Source organism: Giraffa tippelskirchi, chromosome 10, assembly GCF_054371585.1.
Source record: "Giraffa tippelskirchi isolate mGirTip1 chromosome 10, T2T-mGirTip1v1.2.pri, whole genome shotgun sequence".
In the NCBI taxonomy this organism is placed as follows: Eukaryota; Metazoa; Chordata; class Mammalia; order Artiodactyla; family Giraffidae; genus Giraffa; species Giraffa tippelskirchi.
Window position 1 is genome coordinate 14,736,376 of NC_137284.1, and position 19,329 is coordinate 14,755,704.

A 19,329-nucleotide genomic window follows, 5' to 3' on the forward strand; every position below is an offset into this window, starting at 1 on the left:
CAAGGTAATTCTCTATATTGTCTTCTGCAAAAGATGAGCGATTGAGGTTTTCAAGTGAGTTTAAAAGGAAATGGATGATGCAGAACCATATGATTCTTTAAAGAATATTTAAAATATAAAGTCTATATCATATATGATGTGAATTAACTAGTTTCATATATATGTGTGTGTGCATGTGTTTCACTAATTTATTACACTGATGTCAACTTAAGAAACAGTTGAGTGGGCTCCATGCTAGATAGACAGGGGTCTTTACTATAGGAATCACTTTATTCCAAGTTCTACCAGTGGGCTTAGCATTTTTGGGGGAATGTCACACTACCAACGTAAGGTTGGGTGTAGATAAAATAAACAGGAGAGGAGATGTATTAATGAAGCCAGTTCATTAAAGTGTGGGAAAGAAGAGAGAGTCATCAGGATAGCATGTGGCAATGGCAGTAAGGTGTTCATGCTGATCAGGCAGGCAGGGGTGCAGCCACTGTTCAGTCCAGCTGAGCTCTCCAAGGACTAGAAGCCCAGCAGGCAGCGAGCCTGCTCAGCCCACTTGGGGGTATGGCCATAAGGTATATTAATAATATATGGTGTTCTCTGTGAGCCAGGTTGTGACTCTAAATGCTGAACCTCCATTAACCCATTTTATCTTCAGGAAACTCTATGGCATGCCCACCTTTTGGATGGGGAACCGATGAGCTGCGTAGTTAAGCGCCCTGTCTATGGCCACACGAGACAATACACCCAGAGCTGGATTGGAACCTAGTCACTCTGTCTGCAGGGCTGGTGCCCTTGATGACCACAACTCCACTTCTTCTCTGTGGAAAATGGTCCTTTGGGCATGTTTTTCAGAGACTGCGGCATCATGCCACAATGGCCTCTGAATTGACTCAATTGCTCCAGAAACTGGGATGCATGTGTGTGTGCTAAGTCAGTTCAGTCGTGTCCCACTCTGAAACTCTATGGGCTATAGCCTGCCAGGCTCCATCTGTCCATGGGATTCTCCAGGCAAGAATACTGGGGTGGGTTGCCATGCCTTCCTGCAGAAGTAATCATGGGACCACACCAATTCACTAAACAGCTGCAATCCACCACTTCTTCTGTCTTAAAGCACAGAGAAATATTTGCATAACCAGGTGAGTGGTTTTAGCATACAGCAAACCTATGAGAGAGATTTCTTGCTGAGGGACAGCCTCTCTGTGGCCATGGTCCTTCCACCAGCAGAATGAGAGGAGACTGGGATGGGTGACCTCTGAGCTCTTCTCCCTTAGTGTCTTGAGTTACAAAATGCCTTAGACACTCTGTATCTGGTCCCAGAAGGGATGGCTGATGGGGGGGCAGCCAGATGGTCTTTTCCAGTAGGTACGAGACCATCACAATGCAGCTTTCTGCATGCCATCATGCCATCTCCTGAGAGAGTAAGAGGGCACCAAATGTTCCCAGACTCTAATGTTTCCCTATATGGGCCTCATTCTCTATGCTGCTGAAGGAAGTTTTAGTCTTTAGTGGGTGTGATAATCCCTGCTCTAAGCATCAGACAACATGGCAATTTACTGTTGAGGTGTCTATGGCCCATCAGTGTATGAGAAAGGGCCAAGCTGCTCTGGCCAAGGAGTTCACCAAACCCACTAGGATAGAGATTAAACTAGCCTTGCTTTCTTCCTATGGATCCTGGACACATTTGAGATTTGGCAGTTGGGACAAATGCCAGTGCAGGACAAATTCCAGTGCAGGAAACCTCCCGGGCTTTGTTCAAAGCCAAAAGAGAGGAGCTAATGTGCATGTACCACACTGCAGGTTGGCCGAATGTAAGACAGAGGCCATTAGCAGTGAATGGATTCATTAGTGCAGCTTCAAAGTAACCCTGATTCTATTGGAAATGAGGGGGTGGGGAGAATCTGGGTTGGGTATCTCCTATGGGTTTTCTTTTTTAAAATTGGAGGATAATTACTTTATAATACTGTGTTGATTTCTGCTGTACAAAAACGTGAATCAGCCGTAAGTAAACATATATCCCCTACCTCTTGAGCCTCCCTTTACCCACCATCCCACCTCTCTAGGTCATCACAGAGCACTGGGCTGGGCTCCCTCTGCTATATAGCAACTTCCCATTCAGTTCAGTTCAGTTCAGTTCAGTTGCTCAGTCGTGTTCGACTCTTTGCGACCCCATGAATCGCCGCACGCCAGGCCTCCCTGTCCATCACCAACGGAGTTTACCCAAACTCATATCCATCAAGTCAGTGATGCCATCCAGCCATCTCATCCTCTGTCGTCCCCTTCTCCTCCTGCCCCCAATCCTTCCCAGCATCAGGGTCTTTTCCAATGAGTCATCTCTTCACAACAAGTGGCCAAAATATTGGAGTTTCAGCTTCAGCATCAGTCCTTCCAATGAACACCCAGGACTGATCTCCTTTAGGATGGACTGGTTGGATCTCCTTTCAGTCCAAGGGACTCTCAAGAGTCTTCTGCAACACCACAGTTCAAATGCATCAATTCTGTGGCGCTCAGCTTTCTTCACCGTCCAACTCTCACATCCATACATGACCACTGGAAAAACCATAGCCTTGACTGCTGCTGCTGCTGCTGCTAAGTCGCTTCAGTTGTGTTCGACTCTGTGCGACCCCAGAGACGGCAGCCCACCATGCTCCGCCATCCCTGGGATTCTTCAGGCAAGAATACTGGAGTGGGTTGCCATTTCCTTCTCCAGTGCATGAAAGTGAAAAGTGAAAGTGAAGTTGCTCAGTCGTGTCCAACTCTTAGCGACCCCATGGGCTGCAGCCTACCAGGCTCCTCCGTCCATGGGATTTTCCAAGCAAGAGTACTGGAGTGGGGTGCCATTGCCTTCTCCATAGCCTTGACTAGATGGACATTTGTTGGCAAAGTAATGTCTCTGCTTTTTAATATGCTATCTAGGTTGGTCATAACTTTCCTTCCAAGGAGTAAGCGTCTTTTAATTTCATGGCTGTAATCACCATCTGCAGATATTTTGGAACCCCCAAAATAAAGTCTGTCACTGTTTCCACTGTTTCCCCATCTATTTCCCATGAAGTGATGGGACCAGATGCCATGATCTTAGTTTTCTGAATGTTGAGCTTTAAGCCAACTTTCACTCTCCTCTTTCACTCTCATCAAGAGGCTGTTTAGTTCCTCATCACTTTCTGCCATAAGGGTGGTGTCATCTGCATATCTGAAGTTATTGATATTTCTCCCAGCAATCTTGATTCCAGTTTGTGTTTCTTTCAGCCCACGTTTCTCATGATGTCCTCTGCATATAAGTTAAATAAGCAGGGTGACAATATACAGTCTTGACGTACTCCTCTTCCTATTTGGAACCAGTCTGTTGTTCCATGTCCAGTTCTAACTGTTGCTTCCTGGCTTCCATACAGTTTTCTCCAGAGACAGGTCAGGTGGTCTGGTATTCCCATCTCTTTAAGAATTTCCCATTAGCTATCTATTTTACATAAGATACTGTATATGTTTCAATGCTACTCTCAACTTGTCCCACTCTCTCTTTCTCCTGCAGGTTTTCTGTATCTGAAGGTCACTGACCTGATTATGTAAATGCTTCTTTGTGCTTTAATACAGACGCAGTGGTGGATGGCTGCTGTTCAGCAAATTGGCAGGCCCCCCCTTGATTACTTCTATGCCTCTGCCCCACCTTGGCCTCACTCACTGCTTTGTCCCTGCAGCTCTAAACCTTTTGGGGTCAACGTCACTGGTCCCTAGAAAAGTGCAACTAATGGTTGGGACTTGGCTTCAGACTGACTTGGGTTTAAATCTTGACTCTGTGGCTTGCCAGCTCTTTGATCTCAAAGTGCTTTCAGTATCTCCTTGAAAACAGGGCTCATAACACAGTTTTCAGATAAAGAAATGGAGGCATCAGGAAGGCATCTAGTAGAAAATAGACACGTGATCATGGGAAGGCCTGCTCTCGGGGGTCCACACCCCCTACCTTCCACTTCCTAGTTGTGGCTGTGCATGCTAAGTTGTTTTAATCGTGTCTGACTCTGTGACCCCATGAACTGTAGCCCGCCAGGGTCCTCTGTCCTTGGGATTCTCCAGGCAAGAATCCTGGAGTGGGTTGCCATTTACTCCTCCAGGGGATCTTCCCAACCCAGGCATTGAACCTGTGTCTCCTCAAGCTCCTGCATTGCAGGTGGGTTCTTTATCGCTTAGCCACTGGGGAAGACACTAGTTGAGGCTAATGTTAGCTTATTTAGTAGATCTTTTCCAAATACATTGATGCTGAGCTGGGTTTTGGAAGGTGAGAGTGAAGAGGCGAGATGGGTGACGGAAGTCAGTGGCTGGGAGGACCTAGGAGGTGTGGGGCACTGAGCACGGCAATGAGAGAGGCCAAAGCCGAGTTCTGTGGCAAGTCTGAGGAGACACAGACCCACGCTGGCCTCAGAAGCCCCGCCGTCCACCCAAGAACTGTGCGCTCTTGTTGTCACGTGCCAGCTACCTCACCAAAGAGAAGGAGAGGCACAGTGTATGCCTGCACACAGCCTAGCCCCCTCTAGTTTTTGGTTGTTGTTAATGTGTGGTTTGTGTGTGTGTGTGTGTGTGTGTGTGTGTGTGTGTGTGTGTGTGTGTGCGCGCGCGCTTGGGATCTTAGTTCTCTGACCAGGGCTTGAACCCGTGCCCCCTGCAGTGGATATGGCAGGGAAGACTCCCTATCCTCCATTCTGATCTAGAACAACTCTGTCGTCACCTAAATCAATAAACAAACACAAACATGTTTTAATCCCTCACAGATTCTGAGAAGAATGCCCTTTGAAACAAAACAGCCCAACCTCCCTTTCATTTCAGGAACACCTTGCCTTTTGGATACTCTAAGAGGACTAAACTTAGGAATCAGGGAGAACTGAATTTGAATTCTTGCTCTGCTATTTACTAGCAGGATAACTGTTTTTTGTTTTTGCTTTTTTAATTGGAATATAATTTCTTTACAATGTTGTGTTAATTTCTGCTGTGCAATGAAATAAATCAGCTATAAGTGAATGTATATACCCTCCCTCTTGGACCTTCCACCCACACCCCGTTCCACCCCTTTAGGTCACCACAGAGCACCAAACTGAGCTCCCGTGTACAAGCTCTCTAGGAGGAAGTAGCACGATGACTTGGACGAGATGGTTAACGTCTCTGAAGCAGTGATTTTCACATATAAACTCTGTGGCGAGGTGCTCTTCTCTATCTGTGCAAGGATGCTCTGAGGATGAGTTCAGATGACATATAAAATCACTGAGACTAAGTAAAGGGTGAATAACTACTGGGTGAATTAGAGCTAGGACCATAGCAGCTAGTTTCTAAAGCAGCATCTTTGGTGGGGCTCATGCTTTAAATAAAGATACACTGTGTACACTGGATTCTCAAAGATAGTTGCCAAGCAAACGCGACTCTGGCTTAGCAAGCAAGTGACTGGTCTCTCCTGACAAGACCAGGGGTGGCTCCAACCACAGGTTAAGGCTTCTTGGGGAAGGCCAGTTACTTTGAGGAGGTATATTTAGAAGCCCGGCTCTTTATCTGGGCAATTTCCACATTCAAGAAATCTTTATTTACCCTTAACAATATCTCAGTGCAACAGAATGACTCTTAAAAACATCGGACTTAATTACATATTTTTTCAGGGATAAACTAAAAGTGAGAACATATTACTATGCCCTTTCCCCTCATTTCACCCTCCTCATCGCTAAAAATGTATTGGTTCCTTCATTCCTGCTGTTGAGCACCTTTGAAAACAACGGCTCACACGATGACACAAAGCCACAAAATCAACCATGAATGACATAACAATGACAACCAAATACCTTGGGGACACCTGCAGACCACAATGAGCTAGGCCTCTGCACACAGAAGCAACAGAGAAATGAGCAAGAGATAAATTCCAGAAATGATAAACATCAGAAAGGTCAATCATTCTGCCCATGTTGTCTGCACTGGAGGTAAGGTTTTTATGGCCATGCGTGAGGCCCAGCAGTGGTAAGACAAGGAAATAAGGTAAGAGGCAAACAAACAAATGAATAAAATAAAGTCCACTTGGAGAGGCTACTTACTTTGTTGAATTACATATACTATACCTTATAGATTTTTAAAAAGCAAATTTAGTTGAGGACTTAGCATAGAATTAACCTGCAAACCCAGATCTCTGGAAAACAAGAGTGGCTGACTCCAAGGGTGGGCTGATCACACTCTGGAGGAACAGGGGTTGGAAATCAAAGTACTCAAACTCAGCACAAAGCTCCCAGTAAACTACATAAGCTTATGGATGAGATACTGCCCTGCAAAAGATTTTGAAGCTTAAAAATTGAAGGGTCCAGATACATTTTTTTACGTATCTTTGATATTAATTTCTCATTTAAATTCTTTCTTCTCTGCAATCATCCTCTTTGTTTTTTCAATCTTCTAACTTTATTGAGGCTTTCAATGGCTAAGTCAAAGATCTCTCTTGGTAAATGCCACATTTCTCTTGAAAATACGTGGGTTATTTTCAAATGTCTTTTGATATTGATTTCCAGCATAATTCCACAGCGATAAGAGAACAGACTCTGTATGATTTCAATACATTTAGACCATGAAATTTTTGCACCTTGTTTTATGTCCCTGGATATGTTCCAGTGTCTCCTAGTTTATAGTCTATGGGAACTTGAATAGAATTTGTATCCTACTGTTCTGTGAAAATTATAAAAATCTTAATTATGTTGAATTGTTTCACAGTGCTTTTCAGGTCTACTATAGCCTTCTACTTCTCTGTATATTCATTAATGAATTTCCAAGAGTTTGATATTGAAACTCCAACTAAAAACCTTATTTACTTAAAAATTTGTAATATATAGTGGAACTATGTGTACTTTGTTCTATATCCTCCAGGTCTCCTGTAAACGTGTTATCATACTTTCATAATTTAAAAATGAATAGAAAAACTGGAGGGTCCATTACAAGTGAGAAAGGTATTGAAACAACCCCCTTTTTCTTCCTGTGATTGCAATGAAAACCGGACACAGTTCTTTTGCAAGAAATTCAATAGCAAGGTGTAGCTGTAATCCTACTAAAATAGCAGGTGGTAGTATGGTCATCATATTAAGAGGAAAAGAGAAAAAAAAAAAAAAAAACACGGGTGAGTTGAACTTGGTAATAGCACAGTGAGATCAAGGAAGCATCTGAAATCTAAGAAGATACACTTTTGTTCTGAAATTTGGATGGGTTGTATAAGTATGAGTGCAAACTATGTGACCTTCCTAATGAGGAACCAAAAGGATAATGATGTTCTTGGTGATTAAAAGAGGAGCGAGGAAATCTAATTAGATGATGTGTGTATTACTCTTGTTGGGGAAATGTAAACCTCTTTTCAGCAGGGCTGGCTGATAAAGGTGTATCACTTGCTATCAAAGGGAGCTGTTCCTCCACTGTCTTTAATTACAGCAGAAACAGGGCCTGGTGTTGTTCTGCAAGGAAGATGAACCAGGCTTCATGGCTCTGGGAAGGCATGGGGATAAAGAGGCCAAAATGGCAGCCGCTCCCACAAAGCCTAAGGCCTAGGAAGTTCATAGCACAAGTTAATTCAGACCCATCAGCTCATCACAGCCCTGAAAAAGGCAAGGCTCTGGTCTGTGCTGAACCAGAAGCTCCAGTGTGTGCTGACATCAGCATAGCCAGGCACTCTGTGTTAAAGCCTAAATGCTCGGGCTTACGGCCAGATGTCAGTGATTCAGAAAGAGGGGAGCAGGGTGCGAGGGAGTGACAAGGAGCCTCATCAGAAATGAAATGTGAAATGTCTGCAGATTTTTCCCCTAATATGTTGAAATTTTACAGGTTGGGGAAAATACAAATGATGCTGCTGCTGCCACCCGCCAGAAGCGATGGCGTTTCTGACTCATTCCCTCCCACCTGGATTTAAATAGTGGATTTGGAAAATAAAAATCATACGCATTATCAGCAGGAAATGGACAAGCATGTGCAGCCTCGGATGTCTCTGCAAGAAGCTTCTTTGACAGTCTGTCAGGATGTCTGACGTTGCCTCCCTTACAAGGAAGACCTTGTTGGAGGCGACCCTAAATTTCAAATTAGAACTGGGACATATGGGGGGTGGGGCTGGAATGCAAGGGATAGTGTGAGAGCAATGTGTTGATTTGGCTTCTTTGCTGGGCGGTGGGGGGAAACTATAAGACCATTAGAGTGTTTGTCCTCCCTTTGGTTAGGGAAGACTTTCACCCTTTATGGAGGCTGTTATGGACTCCCTGTTGATTGGAAGATATATTTGTTAATCCACTCAGGATTAATAAATTACTGGACAATAACTGTTGCAAGGTACAGGGCTATATCCTTCAGTGTAGCAACAAATACAAGCCTAAGGGTAAACTAACAAGAAAATCTAAATGATGGCTGAACGATTCTTCATTGCTTCTCAGAAATGCTTGATAAATGGGGTACCATTAAGGAGAAGCTTCAAAGGTAAGTGTAACTTAGGCAGAGAAGAGTCAAATACTTCCCTCTGTGATCCTACAACACACTGGAAGAGACTGGGTACTATGGGTTAGAAAGAAGCACGGGATTAAGGCCAGACACACTTGGGTGCAGAAGCTGATGTTAAGGTGTCCTTCCATCGTGGACTTCCTATCTGAGGCAGGAAGGAATTCAGTCACATGGCTCAGATCCTCTGAGCTCCAGGCATAGCTTCCTCAGAGGGTTCTGAGCTGTCTAAAGCCATGTCTGGCCAATACCTACTAGCCAGTAGCTTCTTCATTCTTCTGATATAGCACTTATGTTCTTTTTTTTTTTTCAATAAATTTATTTATTTTAGTTGGGGGCTAATTACTTTACAATATTGTAGTGGTTTTTGCCATACATTGACATGAATCAGCCATGGGTTTACATATGTTCCTCATCCTGAACCCCCCTCCCACCTCCCTCCCCATCCCATCCCTCTGGGTCATCCCATTGCCCCAGCCCTGAGCATTTGTCTAATGCATCAAACCTGGAATGGTGTTCTGTTTCACATATAATAATATACATGTTTCAATGCTATTGCCCCAGGACGTTCCACCCTCACCTTCTCTATGTTCTATATTCTATTGTAAATGCCTGTTTACTTGCTTGTACAAGGTTGGGAAGTGTCTTCCTCTCCATGCCTCAATCTGAATCTAATTCCTGGTGCATACTAGGCTCTGAGCAAGCATTTGCTGGTGGACAGAAGCTGGAATGTGCAGTGGGATCCAGGGTCCCAGGCAACAGAGGGGGTTGTCTAGAGTGGTGGGTGCAGAAAAGGCTGCAGGGAACATGGGGACAAGATGGAGGTGGACCTCAGAGCAAGGCTGATCTCAGGCTTTTCTGAGAGGCAGGTTTCAGCAGGGGGCAAACAGGTTGATTCTGAGTTTGGGAAGGGTCACTGGGCCCTGAAGTGGCAGATTGCAGAGATTGCCAAGGACAAGAGACCCACGCACTGTAAGAGAAACTCTCAACTAGACATGGCACCTGCTCTGGGGTGAGTGAAGGGGGTGGGCAGAGGCAGTGGGAGGGGTGGTGCTTGGGCCTGCTTTCTCGGGCCTGCGGGCTGACAGGTGTGAGGAGTGGGGGGAGGGAAAAGTCAGAATGACCACAGAGATTGTAGTGAGGGGTGGGTGTGAAGATGAGGTATACATTTGAGGCGGGGGAAGGAGGTGCCAGGGAGAGAAAGATGGAGCTTGCCCTGATGGAATATGCAGGTGGCAGAGTGGTCTGTGACTCAGAACTGAGCAGAGCGTTAGGGACACAGACTGGAAGCTCCCAGACAGCTGCCCAAACACCAGCCAGCTCCCGGGGGCCTCAGCCTCCCAGGGAGACCTGCCCACGGAGCACATCCTCAGGGCTGTCCTTGGAGACTTTCATTCAATGGCTCTGGGACCAGGCCCACGGACCTGCATTTCTGAAGCAGCCAAAGCGAGGTCTGAGGGCTAAGATAGGGCTCCCTTCAAAGACGCCTGAGGACACAGAAGACCCTCTCCTCTTGCTGTAATGCCTCCCCTGGGCAGATGGCAGAGGGGCTAGATACAGACTGAGATGGAGAGGGAGGAAGAGAGCCACGTGGGTGCATCATAGAAGATGGAAGCAGGGGGCTGGGGCCAGGAGGTCTGGGGCTAAGGGGAGGATGAGTGTTCGGGGGAAAACGGGCCTTGAGGCTGAGGTCTGACTGTCCGGACCGGAGGTAAAGTGAAAGGAGATGCCGGATCCTCGACCCCTGGGCCCAGCCCTCAGGTTTCACCTGGAGCCACCTGGGGAAGGGGAGGTTGTTGGGGGCCTTTATGGAGGAGAGGGTGGGCGGCAGGCTGTGGCCAGCTTTCCGGGGGCTGCCCTAGATGAGGCCAGCCAGGGTGCAGGATGAGAAGAGCTGTCCGCCTGCCTCTAGTTGAAGAAAATCCGGTCTGAAGAGCCAGCCTGACATGTATATTTATTCTGGAGGAGTGCCATTAGCAAAAGAAAATAGAGATTCTGTCCTCTTGGCTTCCGGGGGTGGGGGAGGTAGACTGTCTTCCAGGCTGCTCCGAGGGACTGAGACTTTGCCTGAGGGAAAAAAAATCCTGAGCCCAGATGCTGCCTTCACTGGAATATTTTGCCATTCTCCTATGCAAGGACAAGATTCTGAGGAGCGGTTCCTTGTCCTGGTACTTAACTCAAAGCTCCTCATTTGTGTCGCTGTAATTTCACAGATGGATCTGCTCTCCTCTCTGCCCCATCCCCTCCTTTCCGGCTTTGCTCCTCTGTCCCTCTCCCCCGCCAGTTCCAATCCAGACGTTCACACGGCTCATTGCATGCCTCACAGTCTCTGCAGTGCCGGATGTAATCAAGTTGAGATCTTCCCTCCTTGCACCCAAGGACAGGGAGAGGCGGGATTCTTTCCCAAGACCCAGTGGAGGCAGAATGGGTTGGCAAGTCCAGAGAAAGTGAGCAGCTTCCTTGAGGGTCAGAAGTGTGCCCAGCACACCGAGCCTAGCCACCCCAGCTGCATGCGGTCCTGGCAAGGCTCTAGGATGTCAGGGCCAGGTGGCCTTTGGAGGCCTCATCCACTCCAAGAAGCTTACGGATACTTCCAGCAAGTTGCTTTCAATAATCAGAACAGCTGCCACCATCCCCAGTGTTATGGACGTCAGGCTTTGGAGATCTTCTTCTGACCCTAGTTTCCTTTTGTTTGTTCAGAATAGAGACTTAGAAAGCAAGAGGGAAGCCTGGAGTGTGTTTTGTTCTTACATTTTACAGTCAACCATGGAGCAGAGGGCATCATGGTGTGTGCCAGAGTCAGGCCTGGTACCCAGTTTCCCCATCCATCTCGTGTTGGTCTGTTCTTTAACTTCTGCTGTACCTCTAGTCCTGACTATGGCCCCGGGGCTGAGCAAAGTGGACAATCTGAAATGCTGCTTTGAGCTGGCATGCTGCTGGTGACCTGTCCTGTCTGTGTGGCTTCTGGAGGGGCAGCAACCAGTGGTGAGCGAGGAAGCATCCCACATCAACGCCAGCCACTGATTCATCTCTGAGCATCACATGCCTACCTGGGTTGTCTCTCTTTTTTCCTAAGCACTTCCTGTCTCACCCCACTGCCTCCATAGCCTGTGTCTTCTGCCTTCATTTGAGATTGCTTTCATCTCGCTTTCCTGTATTCTGTAAGTATAGGCAGAAACTATATGAAAGATGTTTGTGTGAGAGGTCTGTTATGAGTGTGTGTTGTGATGGAGTCACACATCACTTCAGGGCCCAAAGAGTCCCCACAAACCCAGCTCACAGTCCTTGAGGGCAGACACCAATGCACGCCTGGGGATGCGGCATGTCTATGTGTGGGTTTGGGAGGTGTGAGCAGATGGCATGTAAATGCTCAAATGGTCCTTTAAAAGAAAGTGTTTAGATTACATAGAAGATAGGAGATGGAAATGGAAAATGAGTTCAAACAGGCTAACTGCTGACCTGGGCTTCGTGTGGCTGGCTGCCCTGGGGTATGAAGCTATGTCTTTCCTATGAGCTGAACTGTGTCCCCAGGCTCACATGTTGGAGCCCTAACTCCTGATGTATATTTGGAGACAGAACCTTTCAGGAAGTGTTTAAGGTCAAGTGAGGTTATAATGGGCTTCCCAGGTGGTGCTAGTGGTAAAGAATCTGCCAATGGAGGAGATGTAAGAAATGTGAGTTTGATCCCTGGGTTGGGAAGATCCCCTGGAGGAGGGCATGGCTAACCCAGTCCTTGGGAAATCCCAAAGACAGAGGAGTCTGGCGGGCTGCAGTTCATGGGGTCGTGAAGAGTCGGACACGACTGAAGTGACTTAGCACGAGGTTATAATGAATGGTAGGGCCCCAATCGACAGGATTAGTGTTTGAATGATAAGAAGACACCCCAGGGAGCCCTCCCTCCCCATCTCTGGCCATCTCCACGCCCCCCCCGCCAACCATGCTCAGAGGAAAGGACATATGAGAATGAAGCTGGCATCTACAAGCCAGGAAGAACACCCCCATCCAGTACAGCCAATACAGGCCTTCCTGGCTGACCTTGGCCTTCTGGCCTCCAGAACTGTGAGAAAATCCATTTCTGCTGTCCCAGCCTATGCTCTTTCATTATAGCAGCCCTGGAGGGTGAATATATCCTTCATCTCCACGAACTGCTGTTCTTGGCTGGGACACACCTCTCTCCTGAGTCCACAGTACAGGGGCACAAGCACCCGGACCTCTAGTGGTCAGTCTTGGGCTCCTCCTGTCGGCCACACCCCCACAGGCAACCCCACCAGCTCACGGGGTCACGGCAGGGTCAGTGTAGGGCAGCACCCCAACCTCACTCTTTGCCCTCAGTTTTATCAAGACCAAGGGATGGGCATTCACAGACACCCAGGTGTGGGCAGAGCCACTGGCTGTGAAAGTGGCAGACCCAGAGCTGGGAGAGGAGCAGGTCAGAGCTGATTCCTGGTCTGGACAATTCAAGTCACCATTTCCTCAGTGGCTGAGATTGATCCTCGATAAGGAGGGCTGTATGGAGGCTGCCCCTCAGCCTGGGAGTGTGTGTGTGTGTGTATGTGTCTGTGTCTGTGTCTGTGTGCCCTTGTTTCACGTCCTCTGGTAAATCTTCCAGCACTGAGGAGGGGTCTGGTCTGGGTCTCATCAGTACCTCTTCACTAGCTACATATACTCCAGTGTCACTTAGCCTCTGGGGTCCTCTCTTACCCGTCTTTAAAATGGGCTAATAACCTGTCTTGCACAAAACTAGCATGATGCATGGAAACCAGTTAATATTTGGTAAATGGTAGGTATTATGATGATCATTATGAACATGACCCAAACACTCATATCTTACAATGAAGTTTTCAGAATTAAGTCATTAACCCTTTTTGCTTTGGGCTGCAGGAATTATCGTGAGGGACAGGGAGGCCTGGCCTGCTTTAGTCCATGGGGTCACAGGGAGACAGACATGACTTAGTGACTAAACAACATTAGGGTGACTTCCCCAGGAAGACAGTCATCTGATAAGCCATTTGGTGTCTGGGCTGGGCTCCCCTAGTATCATGTACAAATAGAATAGACATCCCTGTTAAAAGCCACCAAGTAGAAGTCTTCGTTTTGGAGAGAGCCCTTCTCCAGAAACGGATAACGATATTTCATATGTATGTGTGTAAAAGCCATCATGGGCTTCCCTGGTAAAGAATCCACCTGCAACCCAGGAGACGCAGGTTCAATCCCTGGGTTGGGAATATGCCCTGGAGAAGGAAATGGCAACCCACTCTAGTATTCTTGCCTGGGAAATCCCACGGACAGAGGAATCTGTAGGGCTACAGTCCATGGGGTCACAAAGAGTCGGACACAACTTAGTGACTAAACGGCAACAACAAAAGACATCATATTCTACATGTTTGTTACCTAAACTGTGCAGACCAGCCCCCTGAAGTCTATCCAGTAAGGAGGAAAAGTCGGGGAGGAGGAGCAGGCAAGCCTATCTTGGAAGGAGGCTTAACATCAAAAGCATAGGCATTCAGGCAGGCAGAGGAGTGAAGGAACATGCGGTACCCACCTGCCACTGCTGATGAGGGGCTTATTTCTAAGACACACACAGCACAATGCACACACAATGCAGAGAGAAAACAAGAGACATAGATCACACATTTCAGATGGTTGGTGGACAAAGTCTAGTTCATGTCAACGCTGAAAGCTGTTCGGGGTCTGAGGTCCATATGAAAACAATGAACACCTTTCCTTCCTATTTACCAGACAGTTCCCTCTCACCAAATCTTGGCAAATGAACACGCACATGAACACGTGGACCATCACAACAAGCTGGGCCTGGCCGGTGGGGTGAAATGTCGCACGAGGAGATGGACACGGCAGTGTGAGAATGGACGGAAGCAGGGATGAGGGCTCCCAATGGGCCAGTTGGGGCTCTGGGACCCCCTCACCCCTCACATATGGGAGGGGGCCCACCCTCAGAGAAGGAATGGATGTCCCAGCTGATGTCCCGATGAGGACCAGCCTCTTTCTCTGTTCATTCCAATGAATGAGAACGATGACATACAGTCAACATGAGGGTCAAGATGGCAGAGTTGACCTGGTTTACAACTGCAACTAGAACCCCTCGAATCATACACTCTTCCTGTAGGGCATCTTAACATTATATCCAATTTAATCCTCAGACTGATAGACAGTACTGCAAATTGAACTCTTCCATGGTTCCATCTTGTTTAAGGCAACCACTGCAATTGGTTCAGAATTCAGTTCACTCCTTTTTAAGGTGCAAAGCTCGCCTCACAATAGACCGGGAGCTATCGGTTGCCTTGTAAACACCACAGCATCACAGGCTAAGACAATGACCAGGTGGGGTGGTGGGATTGCGTTCAGATCTAAGGTGGAGGGGGGAGCAGTATGGATGGACACAGGCCAGCGGATCTCAGCTTCCTCCCCCTCCCGGCCCAAGCCTCGCGTCCAGGCCTCCTGCACTCACCATACAGTGTGATGCTGGCGTTGGTAATCCCAAGCTTGTTCGTGGCCACACACGTATAGTTCCCATAATCCTTCTCTGAGACGTTGAAGAAGGTCAGCGTGGATATGTGGCCTTTGTTCTCGATCCTCATGCCATCCAGGCCAGTGGCCAGCCTGCAAAAGACGAGGAGGTTCTGGGGGTCTGGTTCTACTCACGGAGTGAGGGGGCAGGCAAGAGGAGCTGGGGATTCACCCCCCACACACAACTCTCCTCCGCACGAAGCCCTTCCATCCAACTAACCCAGCCCCTCCCCCTCTGGCCATAAGAACCATAGTCTCCATCAGGGGTGGAAAAGGAAGGTGCCCATACTCCCAGGCTGCATTCCAGGGCTCCTAGTCCTTCAAGATGGCCCCATCTACAGCTAATCTCAGATTCTGGAACAAAGTTGATCCACATTGCCCACTTCCCAACTGCCTCTGCTCCTTGTTGCCGGTTCTAAAAGGAGGCTCTGTTATAATGGAGGCTGTCATTAGTTTGGTTTTGCCGTATTTCCTCCCTGGACTCCATCACCCTCCTTCCACTGGGACATCACCCATCAGCTCTGCTTCAGACATGCCCCGTTTCTGCTTTCAAGGTACCTGGTGTCTTCCTTGAACCACTGGAACTCAGCCATGGGCACTGCCGAGGCTTCACAGCTCAAGATGCCCTTCTGGCCAACGGAGACCCCTGTGTTCTTGGCTTTGGAGATATAGGGGGGGTCTGTGGGGGGATGCGGAGCAAGGCCATAAGACAGATGAGAGGCAGGACAGTTGACAGTCACCTGCTGTACACACCCCACCCTCCAGCTAAACAACCATCTATCTTAGGAAAAGGACTTCTTGCTTGAAGATACTGCATTTACCCTGGCATCTTCTTCAGGCCTTCAAATGAAGCCAGAGTTAACAATTCTCCCCATTAGCTAAAAGCTCTGACAGTCACAGGAAGGCCCCATGGCCCTGGAGATGGTGATGAGCACAGCGATCTGATACGGTGTTTTCCTGCTGGAAACAGCTTGGATCTATTAAGAAAATGGCCTTGCCATTACTTGTCCGTCCCCATGCCCTCCTGCTCCCTGGGACTCCCCGACAGTGGGTCCACTCACAGTTGACAGTGATCTTTACTTTCCGCACGTCAGGGGCAGCAACATCATTCAAGGCGCTGCACTCATACTCCCCAGACTGGTCACGTTTGATGTCAGAGATTTCCAGGTATTCGTCCTCACTCACAAAGCCCTGGCCTTCTGGGAGGCAAGAAACAGACAGAGACAATCAAGAAACTATGAAACTGGGGACACAACTGTATTTCCATCTAGAATTTAGAGGGGAAGGAATAAAAAAATCCATAAAATAGGGTTTGAACCGCAACTCAAAGATTCTAGACATCTGTTGGCCCCAAAGTATTTGAAGAAATGCTCTGATTGAATCTTGGGTCAATATATTTGGGTCCAAGTCACTTTAACTTTTCAGATCATTTGTTAAGAAGGGCATATCATTCATTTTTTAATATGATTATTATGAGGATTAACTAAGAGAGTACATGTGAAATACTGTAGCACTTTAATAAGCTTTGGTATTTTGAAAGAGAATTGTCACTGTCAGCAACATAAATTTTTAAATGTGGGAATAATGTTAGGGTATGTGAATATGGACATCTTCATTTTTCACTACATTTTCACCATGTACTACATGGCTTTGTACACAGAATACAAACTACTAAGACTTGCAGAATGAATAAGCAACCACTTAACATTTTGGTACAAACAAACACAAAAGAGTTGGTTGGTCTCAAAGGTCCTGGGGAAGACAAAATGGAGAATGAATGAGGAAACCTTTGTTGACTGCTATGTAGTAGGTGCTCAATAAACATTTGCCAACAAAAAATAACTGAGAGCCCCAAATGATAGAGTTCTGGTTACTCGAGCCTAGGGTGGGGGTACTTAATTTTAATACCCAGCTTTGTGTGACATTCTGGAGGCTTTGCTTGTATGTGTAAGTCACTTCAGTTGTGCCCAGCTCTGTGCAACCCTATGAACTGTAGCCCACCAGGCTCCTCTGTCCATGGGATTCTTCAGGCAAGAATACTGGAGTGGGTTGCCATGCCCTCCTCCAGAGGTTCTTCCCAACCCAGGGAACGAACTTGCATCTCTTATTTCCAGGCATTTGTGAAACCTGCAATTCATGATCCCAAATATTCTGGGGCTGAGAAACAGACATTGCTTGCAGCCACCATGACACACTCTTGCAACGATCTGCCTCTGCCTCATCCCTCATCACTTCTCGTGGCTCAGTGCAAAGAGGGCAGACCTTCTGTTGTCCTGCATCTGCCAAAGCATCAGGCTCCTTTAAAAACCCAGCCCACCCAAGGGCCAAGGAGAAAGTACATCCATTTGCATTTCGTATAAGCCTGATACCTGATTCCTTCTTGTGCTCCGGGCATGAGAGCAGAATTAGTTTTCAGGACGATAAAAATGTGTTGTAATTCTCCAAACCCATAGAAGCATATCTAATCCAATGGTCACTCAATCAACCACGTCTGGGCCCACAATGGGTTTGGGGCAGGAAGCAGTTGTCGGGGCTGGGGGAGTTGATGGGCAGACACCAGGCAGGTGCTTTGGCATCCTGATTCTGCTGACATAGAAGCCTTGGGACATTCCCACCATCTACCCCTTTCCCAGGACACTGACTTTTTTCAGCTCTTCTGGCCTTTCTTGCCACCATGCCCTCCTTAGTTCAGCACACCCACCCAGGCTCTGCCTTTAGTGTCTGGATCCTGGTTGCCAAGACCACGGCAGAAAGTGAGGGGCTTTAGGTAAGCATGTAAACAAACTGAGTCTCTCCAAGTGAGCACCACCCTGGGAGCCCAATCTCACGTTGTTTTGCAAAGGAAATCCTGCATCATTGGCCAGCAGGAGCAATTACTGGCCAGGGCAGCCTCCTAAGACTTGGGCCTGTGGACATGACCCCAGGACAAGCCCACAGGGACAGTTTCAGGATCTTGGGGAATCTGGTCGAACCCACGTGAGGAGTGACTGGAAGCAGAGGTGAAGGGGAAAGCGGGGTTCGGGGCAAGCCCACACTTCCCAGCCTGAGATCTGAGTGTCAGTTCTGAATGGTATTACTGGCCTAAGCCTGGTGTCAGGCACTGGACAAGAATTTTGAAAATTGTGAGGGAGATGCTCCAAGGCAGTTGCCTCCTGGGCCCCAGGGTGGGGCCTTTTTTGCTGGGACCTCGGGGTGGTGGTGCCGGTCATGGTCCTCCACCCCGGAGACATTTAATCATCCAGGCTGGCTCATATCTAACTCCTCAGGGTCATTAGAGGGATGTCAACATTCTCTCACCCTCGTCTCCTTGTTTCTCTTAGACTTAACAGCATCTCAGTGTCAAAGGGGAGTCTGAAACCACTTATTTCAGGATGTATAATAAAGATACTTCCCAGGTGGTACAGTGGTGAAGAACCCACCTGCCAATGCAGGAGACCCATGTTTGCCATCCCTGGGTTGAGAAGATCCCCTGGAGAAGGAAATGGCAAACCACTCCAGTATTCTTGCCTGGAAATCCCATGGACAGAGGAGCCTGACGGGCTATAGTCCATGGGGTCTCAAAGAGTTGGACATAACTAAACAACAACAAAGATAAAAAGTGCCTCGCTCATTAAAGTAATGCTGATTGACCAACCTAAGTGTTTTTAAGGAAAAAAAACAACAGCGAAATCATAGAGACATAATGACTTTCCAGACTCAGTGTGCCATTTCTGTTGTAAATAAATATAGCAGGATGGAGAGGACGGCTTTCTCCTACGAAGACTCCATCATTCTTTCAAATTGTACTGCAGTGTATTTGCCACGAGTAATTAACCCCTCTGTACTTAACCAAGGAGATGAGCTACCTGCAGTGGGCCTGGCAGGAACCTCTGGCAGGATCACTGACCCACCTTTCTTGGAGAGAATGAGTTAGACCCACAGCAGGCTGCCCAGTTTACACCAGACAGATAGCTTAAAGCCCCTGATGAGGCAGATCTGTGATGCTATCCAGCACAGAGGGGAGGGAGCCCTTCGGGGATGACAGGGGTCTTTGCACTGGGACCCCGAGTGAGTGTCTTCTACCAGAGTGAGGGGACAGACCCGGGGCCTCCACGGGGGAAGCTGCTGGACAACAAGGCCACCCTCTGGAATGCGGGAATTTATCTCCACTCTCTGTTCTGTTTTCATGGACTTTTGTGTGACAGCAAATAAGAGAGAAAGTAAGAGTTTTGCACAAAATGAGGGTCGTTACGATAATATTACCTCATTAAGTGAGAAAATGAATTTCGTCGAGTTTGTTCTATAAAGTAAGTGGTTTTCAGGTTTTAATTGGCACATAAATTCCTCCGAGATTTTATGTATTACATA

General features: G+C 47.5%; 1 protein-coding gene and 1 long non-coding RNA gene across 12 annotated transcripts in view; one reads left to right on the top strand and one right to left on the bottom strand.

Moving 5' to 3' along the window:
* OPCML (opioid binding protein/cell adhesion molecule like) overlaps positions 1-19,329 on the bottom strand; it is a 566,878-nt gene that overhangs the window by 6,939 nt on the left and 540,610 nt on the right. For 6 of the 11 annotated variants that reach the window (XM_081537938.1, XM_081537937.1, XM_081537940.1 and 3 more), the window contains 3 exons: positions 16,044-16,181; positions 15,541-15,661; positions 14,924-15,075 (listed from right to left, as the gene is read on the bottom strand). In XM_081537938.1, coding sequence (XP_081394064.1) covers positions 14,924-15,075; positions 15,541-15,661; positions 16,044-16,181 — 411 coding nt within the window. Of the gene's footprint in view, positions 1-13,999; positions 14,027-14,923; positions 15,076-15,540; positions 15,662-15,803; positions 15,960-16,043; positions 16,182-19,329 lie in introns of all 11 variants that reach the window. The other 5 variants (XM_081537941.1, XM_081537935.1, XR_014067914.1 and 2 more) reach the window with 4 other exon arrangements.
* On the top strand, positions 5,786-8,285 carry LOC145524880 (uncharacterized). The gene is made up of 2 exons (XR_014067918.1): positions 5,786-5,988; positions 7,801-8,285. It is a non-coding gene; the product is annotated as an uncharacterized LOC145524880 (long non-coding RNA).